This window comes from Notolepis coatsorum, assembly GCF_963971535.1.
Source record: "Notolepis coatsorum genome assembly, contig: SCAFFOLD_190, whole genome shotgun sequence".
NCBI classification, from domain to species: Eukaryota; Metazoa; Chordata; class Actinopteri; order Aulopiformes; family Paralepididae; genus Notolepis; species Notolepis coatsorum.
Window position 1 is genome coordinate 25220 of NW_028170455.1, and position 12281 is coordinate 37500.

The following is a 12281-nucleotide window of genomic DNA, read 5'->3' on the forward strand; positions in this document are numbered from 1 at the left end:
CTCTCCTCTCCTCCTGACTCATTAACCCTCTCCTCTCCTCCTGACTCATTAACCCTCTCCTCTCCTCCTCCTGACTCATTAACCCTCTCCTCTCCTCCTGACTCATTAACCCTCTCCTCTCCTCCTCCTGACTCATTAACCCTCTCCTCTCCTCTTCCTGACTCATTAACCCTCTCCTCTCCTCCTCCTGACTCATTAACCCTCTCCTCCTCCTGACTCATTAACCCTCTCCTCTCCTCCTCCTGACTCATTAACCCTCTCCTCCTCCTGACTCATTAACCCTCTCCTCTCCTCCTCCTGACTCATTAACCCTCTCCTCTCCTCCTCCTGACTCATTAACCCTCTCCTCTCCTCCTGACTCATTAACCCTCTCCTCTCCTCCTCCTGACTCATTAACCCTCTCCTCTCCTCCTCCTGACTCATTAACCCTCTCCTCTCCTCCTCCTGACTCATTAACCATCTCCTCTCCTCCTCCTGACTCATTAACCCTCTCCTCTCCTCCTCCTGTCTCATTAACCCTCTCCTCTCCTCCTGACTCATTAACCCTCTCCTCTCCTCCTCCTGACTCATTAACCCTCTCCTCCTCCTGACTCATTAACCCTCTCCTCTCCTCCTCCTGACTCATTAACCCTCTCCTCTCCTCCTGACTCATTAACCCTCTCCTCTCCTCCTGACTCATTAACCCTCTCCTCTCCTCCTGACTCATTAACCCTCTCCTCTCCTCCTCCTGACTCATTAACCCTCTCCTCTCCTCTCCTCCTGACTCATTAACCCTCTCCTCTCCTCCTGACTCATTAACCCTCTCCTCTCCTCCTGACTCATTAACCCTCTCCTCTCCTCCTGACTCATTAACCCTCTCCTCTCCTCCTGACTCATTAACCCTCTCCTCCTCCTGACTCATTAACCCTCTCCTCTCCTCCTCCTGACTCATTAACCCTCTCCTCTCCTCCTCCTGACTCTTTAACCCTCTCCTCTCCTCTCCTCCTGACTCATTAACCCTCTCCTCTCCTCCTGACTCATTAACCCTCTCCTCTCCTCCTGACTCATTAACCCTCTCCTCCTCCTGACTCATTAACCCTCTCCTCCTCCTGACTCATTAACCCTCTCCTCTCCTCTCCTCCTGACTCATTAACCCTCTCCTCTCCTCCTGACTCATTAACCCTCTCCTCTCCTCCTGACTCATTAACCCTCTCCTCCTCCTGACTCATTAACCCTCTCCTCCTCCTGACTCATTAACCCTCTCCTCTCCTCCTGACTCATTAACCCTCTCCTCTCCTCCTCCTGACTCATTAACCCTCTCCTCCTCCTGACTCATTAACCCTCTCCTCTCCTCCTCCTGACTCATTAACCCTCTCCTCTCCTCCTGACTCATTAACCCTCTCCTCTCCTCCTGACTCATTAACCCTCTCCTCTCCTCCTGACTCATTAACCCTCTCCTCTCCTCCTGACTCATTAACCCTCTCCTCTCCTCCTCCTGACTCATTAACCCTCTCCTCTCCTCCTCCTGACTCATTAACCCTCTCCTCTCCTCCTCCTGACTCATTAACCCTCTCCTCTCCTCCTCCTGACTCATTAACCCTCTCCTCTCCTCCTGACTCATTAACCCTCTCCTCTCCTCCTCCTGACTCATTAACCCTCTCCTCTCCTCCTCCTGACTCATTAACCCTCTCCACTCCTCCTCCTGACTCATTAACCCTCTCCTCTCCTCCTCCTGACTCATTAACCCTCTCCTCTCCTCCTGACTCATTAACCCTCTCCTCTCCTCCTCCTGACTCATTAACCCTCTCCTCTCCTCCTGACTCATTAACCCTCTCCTCTCCTCCTCCTGACTCATTAACCCTCTCCTCTCCTCCTCCTGACTCATTAACCCTCTCCTCTCCTCCTGACTCATTAACCCTCTCCTCTCCTCCTCCTGACTCATTAACCCTCTCCTCTCCTCCTGACTCATTAACCCTCTCCTCTCCTCTCCTCCTGACTCATTAACCCTCTCCTCTCCTCCTCCTGACTCATTAACCCTCTCCTCTCCTCCTGACTCATTAACCCTCTCCTCTCCTCCTCCTGACTCATTAACCCTCTCCTCTCCTCCTCCTGACTCATTAACCCTCTCCTCTCCTCCTGACTCATTAACCCTCTCCTCTCCTCCTCCTGACTCATTAACCCTCTCCTCTCCTCCTGACTCATTAACCCTCTCCTCTCCTCCTCCTGACTCATTAACCATCTCCTCTCCTCCTGACTCATTAACCCTCTCCTCTCCTCCTCCTGACTCATTAACCCTCTCCTCTCCTCCTGACTCATTAACCCTCTCCTCTCCTCCTGACTCATTAACCCTCTCCTCTCCTCCTCCTGACTCATTAACCCTCTCCTCTCCTCCTCCTGACTCATTAACCCTCTCCTCTCCTCCTGACTCATTAACCCTCTCCTCTCCTCCTGACTCATTAACCCTCTCCTCTCCTCCTGACTCATTAACCCTCTCCTCTCCTCCTGACTCATTAACCCTCTCCTCTCCTCCTCCTGACTCATTAACCCTCTCCTCTCCTCCTGACTCATTAACCCTCTCCTCTCCTCCTGACTCATTAACCCTCTCCTCCTCCTGACTCATTAACCCTCTCCTCTCCTCCTCCTGACTCATTAACCCTCTCCTCTCCTCCTGACTCATTAACCCTCTCCTCTCCTCCTGACTCATTAACCCTCTCCTCTCCTCTCCTCCTGACTCATTAACCCTCTCCTCTCCTCCTCCTGACTCATTAACCCTCTCCTCTCCTCCTGACTCATTAACCCTCTCCTCTCCTCCTGACTCATTAACCCTCTCCTCTCCTCCTCCTGACTCATTAACCCTCTCCTCTCCTCTCCTCCTGACTCATTAACCCTCTCCTCTCCTCCTGACTCATTAACCCTCTCCTCTCCTCCTGACTCATTAACCCTCTCCTCTCCTCCTGACTCATTAACCCTCTCCTCTCCTCCTCCTGACTCATTAACCCTATCCTCTCCTCCTGACTCATTAACCCTCTCCTCTCCTCCTCCTGACTCATTAACCCTCTCCTCTCCTCTCTTCCTGACTCATTAACCCTCTCCTCTCCTCCTCCTGACTCATTAACCCTCTCCTCCTCCTGACTCATTAACCCTCTCCTCTCCTCCTCCTGACTCATTAACCCTCTCCTCTCCTCCTGACTCATTAACCCTCTCCTCTCCTCCTGACTCATTAACCCTCTCCTCTCCTCCTCCTGAATCATTAACCCTCTCCTCTCCTCCTCCTGACTCATTAACCCTCTCCTCTCCTCCTGACTCATTAACCCTCTCCTCTCCTCCTGACTCATTAACCCTCTCCTCTCCTCCTGACTCATTAACCCTCTCCTCTCCTCCTCCTGACTCATTAACCCTCTCCTCTCCTCCTCCTGACTCATTAACCCTCTCCTCTCCTCCTGACTCATTAACCCTCTCCTCTCCTCCTGACTCATTAACCCTCTCCTCTCCTCCTGACTCATTAACCCTCTCCTCTCCTCCTGACTCATTAACCCTCTCCTCTCCTCCTGACTCATTAACCCTCTCCTCTCCTCCTCCTGACTCATTAACCCTCTCCTCCTCCTGACTCATTAACCCTCTCCTCTCCTCCTCCTGACTCATTAACCCTCTCCTCTCCTCCTCCTGACTCATTAACCCTCTCCTCCTCCTGACTCATTAACCCTCTCCTCTCCTCCTCCTGACTCATTAACCCTCTCCTCTCCTCCTCCTGACTCATTAACCCTCTCCTCTCCTCCTGACTCATTAACCCTCTCCTCTCCTCCTCCTGACTCATTAACCCTATCCTCTCCTCCTCCTGACTCATTAACCCTCTCCTCTCCTCCTGACTCATTAACCCTCTCCTCTCCTCCTGACTCATTAACCCTCTCCTCTCCTCCTCCTGACTCATTAACCCTCTCCTCCTCCTGACTCATTAACCCTCTCCTCTCCTCCTCCTGACTCATTAACCCTCTCCTCTCCTCTTCCTGACTCATTAACCCTCTCCTCTCCTCCTGACTCATTAACCCTCTCCTCTCCTCCTCCTGACTCATTAACCCTCTCCTCCTCCTGACTCATTAACCCTCTCCTCTCCTCCTCCTGACTCATTAACCCTCTCCTCCTCCTGACTCATTAACCCTCTCCTCTCCTCCTCCTGACTCATTAACCCTCTCCTCTCCTCCTGACTCATTAACCCTCTCCTCTCCTCCTGACTCATTAACCCTCTCCTCCTCCTGACTCATTAACCCTCTCCTCTCCTCCTCCTGACTCATTAACCCTCTCCTCTCCTCCTCCTGACTCATTAACCCTCTCCTCTCCTCCTCCTGACTCATTAACCCTCTCCTCTCCTCCTCCTGACTCATTAACCCTCTCCTCTCCTCCTGACTCATTAACCCTCTCCTCTCCTCCTCCTGACTCATTAACCCTCTCCTCTCCTCCTCCTGACTCATTAACCCTCTCCTCTCCTCCTGACTCATTAACCCTCTCCTCTCCTCCTCCTGACTCATTAACCCTCTCCTCTCCTCCTGACTCATTAACCCTCTCCTCTCCTCCTGACTCATTAACCCTCTCCTCTCCTCCTCCTGACTCATTAACCCTCTCCTCTCCTCCTCCTGACTCATTAACCCTCTCCTCTCCTCCTCCTGACTCATTAACCCTCTCCTCTCCTCCTGACTCATTAACCCTCTCCTCTCCTCCTGACTCATTAACCCTCTCCTCTCCTCCTGACTCATTAACCCTCTCCTCTCCTCCTGACTCATTAACCCTCTCCTCTCCTCCTCCTGACTCATTAACCCTCTCCTCTCCTCTCCTCCTGACTCATTAACCCTCTCCTCTCCTCCTGACTCATTAACCCTCTCCTCTCCTCCTGACTCATTAACCCTCTCCTCTCCTCCTGACTCATTAACCCTCTCATCTCCTCCTGACTCATTAACCCTCTCCTCTCCTCCTCCTGACTCATTAACCCTCTCCTCTCCTCCTCCTGACTCATTAACCCTCTCCTCTCCTCCTCCTGACTCATTAACCCTCTCCTCTCCTCTCCTCCTGACTCATTAACCCTCTCCTCTCCTCCTGACTCATTAACCCTCTCCTCTCCTCCTGACTCATTAACCCTCTCCTCTCCTCCTGACTCATTAACCCTCTCCTCTCCTCTCCTCCTGACTCATTAACCCTCTCCTCTCCTCCTCCTGACTCATTAACCCTCTCCTCTCCTCCTCCTGACTCATTAACCCTCTCCTCTCCTCCTGACTCATTAACCCTCTCCTCTCCTCCTGACTCATTAACCCTCTCCTCTCCTCCTGACTCATTAACCCTCTCCTCTCCTCCTCCTGACTCATTAACCCTCTCCTCTCCTCCTCCTGACTCATTAACCCTCTCCTCTCCTCCTCCTGACTCATTAACCCTCTCCTCTCCTCCTGACTCATTAACCCTCTCCTCTCCTCCTCCTGACTCATTAACCCTCTCCTCTCCTCCTCCTGACTCATTAACCCTCTCCTCTCCTCCTGACTCATTAACCCTCTCCTCTCCTCCTCCTGACTCATTAACCCTCTCCTCTCCTCCTCCTGACTCATTAACCCTCTCCTCTCCTCCTCCTGACTCATTAACCCTCTCCTCTCCTCCTGACTCATTAACCCTCTCCTCCTCCTGACTCATTAACCCTCTCCTCCTCCTGACTCATTAACCCTCTCCTCTCCTCCTGACTCATTAACCCTCTCCTCTCCTCCTGACTCATTAACCCTCTCCTCTCCTCCTGACTCATTAACCCTCTCCTCTCCTCCTGACTCATTAACCCTCTCCTCTCCTCCTGACTCATTAACCCTCTCCTCTCCTCCTCCTGACTCATTAACCCTCTCCTCTCCTCCTCCTGACTCATTAACCCTCTCCTCTCCTCCTCCTGACTCATTAACCCTCTCCTCTCCTCTCCTCCTGACTCATTAACCCTCTCCTCTCCTCCTCCTGACTCATTAACCCTCTCCTCTCCTCCTGACTCATTAACCCTCTCCTCTCCTCCTCCTGACTCATTAACCCTCTCCTCTCCTCCTCCTGACTCATTAACCCTCTCCTCTCCTCCTGACTCATTAACCCTCTCCTCTCCTCCTCCTGACTCATTAACCCTCTCCTCTCCTCCTGACTCATTAACCCTCTCCTCTCCTCCTCCTGACTCATTAACCCTCTCCTCTCCTCCTCCTGACTCATTAACCCTCTCCTCTCCTCCTCCTGACTCATTAACCCTCTCCTCTCCTCCTGACTCATTAACCCTCTCCTCTCCTCCTCCTGACTCATTAACCCTCTCCTCTCCTCCTGACTCATTAACCCTCTCCTCTCCTCCTCCTGACTCATTAACCCTCTCCTCCTCCTGACTCATTAACCCTCTCCTCTCCTCTCCTCCTGACTCATTAACCCTCTCCTCTCCTCCTCCTGACTCATTAACCCTCTCCTCTCCTCCTGACTCATTAACCCTCTCCTCTCCTCCTCCTGACTCATTAACCCTCTCCTCTCCTCCTGACTCATTAACCCTCTCCTCTCCTCCTCCTGACTCATTAACCCTCTCCTCTCCTCCTCCTGACTCATTAACCCTCTCCTCTCCTCCTGACTCATTAACCCTCTCCTCTCCTCCTGACTCATTAACCCTCTCCTCTCCTCCTGACTCATTAACCCTCTCCTCTCCTCTCCTCCTGACTCATTAACCCTCTCCTCTCCTCCTCCTGACTCATTAACCCTCTCCTCTCCTCCTCCTGACTCATTAACCCTCTCCTCTCCTCCTGACTCATTAACCCTCTCCTCTCCTCCTGACTCATTAACCCTCTCCTCTCCTCCTGACTCATTAACCCTCTCCTCTCCTCCTGACTCATTAACCCTCTCCTCTCCTCCTCCTGACTCATTAACCCTCTCCTCTCCTCCTCCTGACTCATTAACCCTCTCCTCTCCTCCTCCTGACTCATTAACCCTCTCCTCTCCTCCTCCTGACTCATTAACCCTCTCCTCTCCTCCTGACTCATTAACCCTCTCCTCTCCTCCTCCTGACTCATTAACCCTCTCCTCTCCTCCTCCTGACTCATTAACCATCTCCTCTCCTCCTCCTGACTCATTAACCCTCTCCTCTCCTCCTGACTCATTAACCCTCTCCTCTCCTCCTGACTCATTAACCCTCTCCTCTCCTTGTCTGACTCATTAACCCTCTCCTCCTCCTGACTCATTAACCCTCTCCTCCTCCTGACTCATTAACCCTCTCCTCTCCTTGTCTGACTCATTAACCCTCTCCTCCTCCTGACTCATTAACCCTCTCCTCTCCTCCTGACTCATTAACCCTCTCCTCTCCTCCTGACTCATTAACCCTCTCCTCTCCTCCTCCTGACTCATTAACCCTCTCCTCTCCTCCTGACTCATTAACCCTCTCCTCTCCTCCTCCTGACTCATTAACCCTCTCCTCTCCTTGTCTGACTCATTAACCCTCTCCTCCTCCTGACTCATTAACCCTCTCCTCCTCCTGACTCATTAACCCTCTCCTCTCCTCCTCCTGACTCATTAACCCTCTCCTCTCCTCCTGACTCATTAACCCTCTCCTCCTCCTGACTCATTAACCCTCTCCTCTCCTCCTCCTGACTCATTAACCCTCTCCTCTCCTCCTGACTCATTAACCCTCTCCTCTCCTTGTCTGACTCATTAACCCTCTCCTCTCCTGTCTTGTCTCACTAAAGTGCTAGTGGCAGTTGTTGGCTGCTGTTACATTGGACTCCTTCTGTATTATTTTTAGGGCTGTCAAAGTTAATGCTTTAATTTGAGAGATTAATTTAAATGATTTAAAGCGTTAAGAAAATGTATCTAGATTAATCTATGGAGTGAAACATTTTCAACGTTCTGAACTTTCAGCAGTATATTTGCTTGTTCTTTTTGCATCGACTCGTGCACCTTTTTGAAAATCGTCTGACATGAAGATGGAACACATTTTTGTTGTTAATATGATTTATATTTCCGGTAGTTCATACAAGACATTATCGTCCTCTAAGCCAATCTGCACTTTAACACGGGCCTGGGTTGTTTTTATTTCTGTTAGCGCCGCGGATATAAGAGAGAGGTCTTTAAAGCTGAGTCAGCGTTGATGGTTTTGTTGAACATTTGTATTTCACAGGAGAGAAACTGTATTCAAAGATCAAAGAAAGCTATTAAAATAGTCTTTGAATCTAAATATACTTTCTTTGTGTTGATTCTACATTAATTCCATGATTTTACTCAAGTAAATATCTGTTACAAGCTTCGGTCTTAAAAAAAATGCAATTAATCGTGATTCATTTATTGATAAATTAATCTAGATTAAATACAGAAAATTGTGCGATTAATTAGTTGAATGAATGAATGAAAACTTTATTTAACAGATTGCAGAATGTGTACAATACAGTACGGCTCAATACACACAATTGTTAAGGGGATGCAGACCAGAGAAAGACTTTCGTCTTGTTTACATCAGGGTCCCCCATTTTCAATTCATATTTCTTAATTTTTTTTTAATCTATTGACAGCACTAATTATTTTGTATTTATCTTCTGCTTGTTTCTCCCCCAGGCTCGGCCCTTCAGCCCCCCAGTCTCAGGCAGCCCCCCACCCTTCGCTCCCCTGGCCCGGGCAGAGAGCTCCTCTTCCGTCGCCTCTCTGACCTCCACCCCGACCTTAGGAAGAGACCCCTCCTCTCTGAACTCCACCCCGACCTTAGGAAGAGACCCCTCCCCTCTGACCTCCACCCCGACCTTTGGAAGAGACCTCAACACCTCCAACACAGGTACCGATTAATTTACCTCTTAAGTTTTGGAGGCATTTTAAAGCCCAAACAAAAACTGTCTAGTTAACGGGTGTATTATTATTCAATACTAGTAGTTGAAAGGGTGCCTTTAGATTATATAATTAGGCAATTCTGCCGGAGCTCTTAGATCTGCGTGTTACTCCATAGTTCGTTAAACCAGAAGTCCAGAGAATTCCTTTTACCGGACCAAGTGAACCAGTAGAATATCTATTAGGATTCCTGACGTGTGTATTAAACAACAGCCACGTGATCATAATACTGATGTTATTATTGGACAAATAAAAAGACAGACCACGATCAGAGTCGGGGTGTAAAGGTACACGTGTCCGTACCGAACCGTTTCAGTGTGTACCGTACCGTACCCAACGGCTGTGTAGCGTACCGAGCGAATACAGCGGTATGTTAACCACTAACATCTATCTAATTTAAGTTTTCTTTACAAGTCGATTATTAATTTCAATATAGTATATTCGTCGACATCCCTACAAGTACAGTTAGTTACTGCACACTACATCACCCCTGAGTGGAACATGGAAAGCCAAACTTTACCCCACTGTACCAGAAAACTGTACCGAACCGTGGTGTTTGTGTGCCGTCACACCCCTAGTTACACCCCTAGTTACACCCCTAGTTACACCCCTAGTTACACCCCTAGTTACACCCCTAGTTACACCCCTAGTTACACCCCTAGTTACACCTCTAGTTACACCCCTAGTTACACCTCTAGTTACACCCCTAGTTACACCCCTAGTTACACCCCTAGTTACACCCCTAGTTACACCCCTAGTTACACCCCTAGTTACACCCCTAGTTACACCCCTAGTTACACCCCTAGTTACACCTCTAGTTACACCCCTAGTTACACCCCTAGTTACACCCCTAGTTACACCCCTAGTTACACCTCTAGTTACACCCCTAGTTACACCTCTAGTTACACCCCTAGTTACACCTCTAGTTACACCTCTAGTTACACCTCTAGTTACACCCCTAGTTACACCCCTAGTTACCCCCCTAGTTACACCCCTAGTTACACCCCTAGTACCAGGTGACCATGTGGTGAGTTCAGTGGCGGCTGGTGAAAAGTATTCTAGGTGGGGGCCATGTTCACTCTGGTTCAGTCACTACAGAACACTATATATTATTCTAGGTGGGGGCCATGTTCACTCTGGTTCAGTCACTACAGAACACTATATATTATTCTAGGTGGGGGCCATGTTCACTCAGGTTCAGTCACTACAGAACACTATATATTATTCTAGGTGGGGGCCATGTTCACTCTGGTTCAGTCACTACAGAACACTATATATTATTCTAGGTGGGGCCATGTTCACTCTGGTTCAGTCACTACAGAACACTATATATTATTCTAGGTGGGGCCATGTTCACTCTGGTTCAGTCACTACAGAACACTATATATTATTCTAGGTGGGGCCATGTTCACTCTGGTTCAGTCACTACAGAACACTATATATTATTCTAGGTGGGGGCCATGTTCACTCTGGTTCAGTCACTACAGAACACTATATATTATTCTAGGTGGGGCCATGTTCACTCTGGTTCAGTCACTACAGAACACTATATATTATTCTAGGTGGGGCCATGTTCACTCTGGTTCAGTCACTACAGAACACTATATATTATTCTAGGTGGGGGCCATGTTAACTCTGGTTCAGTCACTACAGAACACTATATATTATTCTAGGTGGGGGCCATGTTCACTCTGGTTCAGTCACTACAGAACACTATATATTATTCTAGGTGGGGGCCATGTTCACTCAGGTTCAGTCACTACAGAACACTATATATTATTCTAGGTGGGGGCCATGTTCACTCTGGTTCAGTCACTACAGAACACTATATATTATTCTAGGTGGGGGCCATGTTCACTCTGGTTCAGTCACTACAGAACACTATATATTATTCTAGGTGGGGGCCATGTTCACTCTGGTTCAGTCACTACAGAACACTATATATTATTCTAGGTGGGGGCCATGTTCATTTACATTTACATTTACATTTAGTCATTTAGCTGACGCTTTTATCCAAAGCGACTTACAAGTTCTGTACGACAAGCCATCAGGAAGAGCACAACTCTATCAGCTGAGTAACAATGTTCATCAAAGTGTTGAGTGAAAATGTCTTACCCTGATGCAGTGTAAGTCTCTCAGTGAATGAGCTGTCCTTCCACAACAGAATGTAGTTCACTCTGGTTCAGTCACTACAGAACACTATATATTATTCTAGGTGGGGCCATGTTCACTCTGTTCAGTCACTACAGAACACTATATATTATTCTAGGTGGGGGCCATGTTCACTCTGGTTCAGTCACTACAGAACACTATATATTATTCTAGGTGGGGCCATATTCACTCTGGTTCAGTCACTACAGAACACTATATATTATTCTAGGTGGGGGCCATGTTCACTCTGGTTCAGTCACTACAGAACACTATATATTATTCTAGGTGGGGGGGCCATGTTCACTCTGATTCAGTCACTACAGAACACTATATATTATTCTAGGTGGGGCCATGTTCACTCTGGTTCAGTCACTACAGAACACTATATATTATTCTAGGTGGGGGCCATGTTCACTCTGGTTCAGTCACTACAGAACACTATATATTATTCTAGGTGGGGCCATGTTCACTCTGGTTCAGTCACTACAGAACACTATATATTATTCTAGGTGGGGGCCATGTTCACTCTGGTTCAGTCACTACAGAACACTATATATTATTCTAGGTGGGGGCCATGTTCACTCTGGTTCAGTCACTACAGAACACTATATATTATTCTAGGTGGGGGCCATGTTCATTTACATTTACATTTACATTTAGTCATTTAGCTGACGCTTTTATCCAAAGCGACTTACAAGTTCTGTACGACAAGCCATCAGGAAGAGCACAACTCTATCAGCTGAGTAACAATGTTCATCAAAGTGTTGAGTGAAAATGTCTTACCCTGATGCTTGGATAGTAATGAAATGGCAAATTATCGTCCAATATCCAACCTACCATTCATTAGTAAAGTACTTGAAAAGATAGTTTCAGTTCAAATAAATTCCTTTCTTGAAGAAAACAACATCTTAGAAGAATTTCAGTCAGGATTCAGAAAATATCATAGCACTGAAACTGCCCTCACCAAAATAATCAGTGACCTCAGACTAAACTCTGACGAGAATAAGATCTCCATCCTTATCCTGTTAGATCTCAGTGCAGCATTTGATACAATCGATCACGATATTCTAATCGATCGTCTTGAAAACCATGTCGGTTTCTCAGACCATGTGCTGGGCTGGTTTAAAACATACATCAGAGGGAGGAAATTCTATGTTAAACTAGGAGATCACATGTCTGATATATACGACAACAACTATGGAGTTGCACAAGGGAGTTGCTTAGGTCCTTTACTCTTCTCCCTTTACATGTTACCGCTGGGTGATATCATCAGAGAACATAATGTAGATTTCCATAGCTATGCGGATGATACA

General features: G+C 48.2%; 1 protein-coding gene across 1 annotated transcript in view; it reads left to right on the top strand.

Annotated features, from left to right (window-relative positions):
- Positions 1 to 12281, top strand: part of LOC311248529 (SH3-containing GRB2-like protein 3-interacting protein 1) — a gene marked incomplete at both ends in the record, with an annotated part of 80068 nt that overhangs the window by 22600 nt on the left and 45187 nt on the right. The window contains 1 exon segment of the mRNA XM_084339395.1: positions 8554 to 8767. Within this exon segment, the coding sequence (XP_084195521.1) occupies positions 8554 to 8767 (214 nt within the window).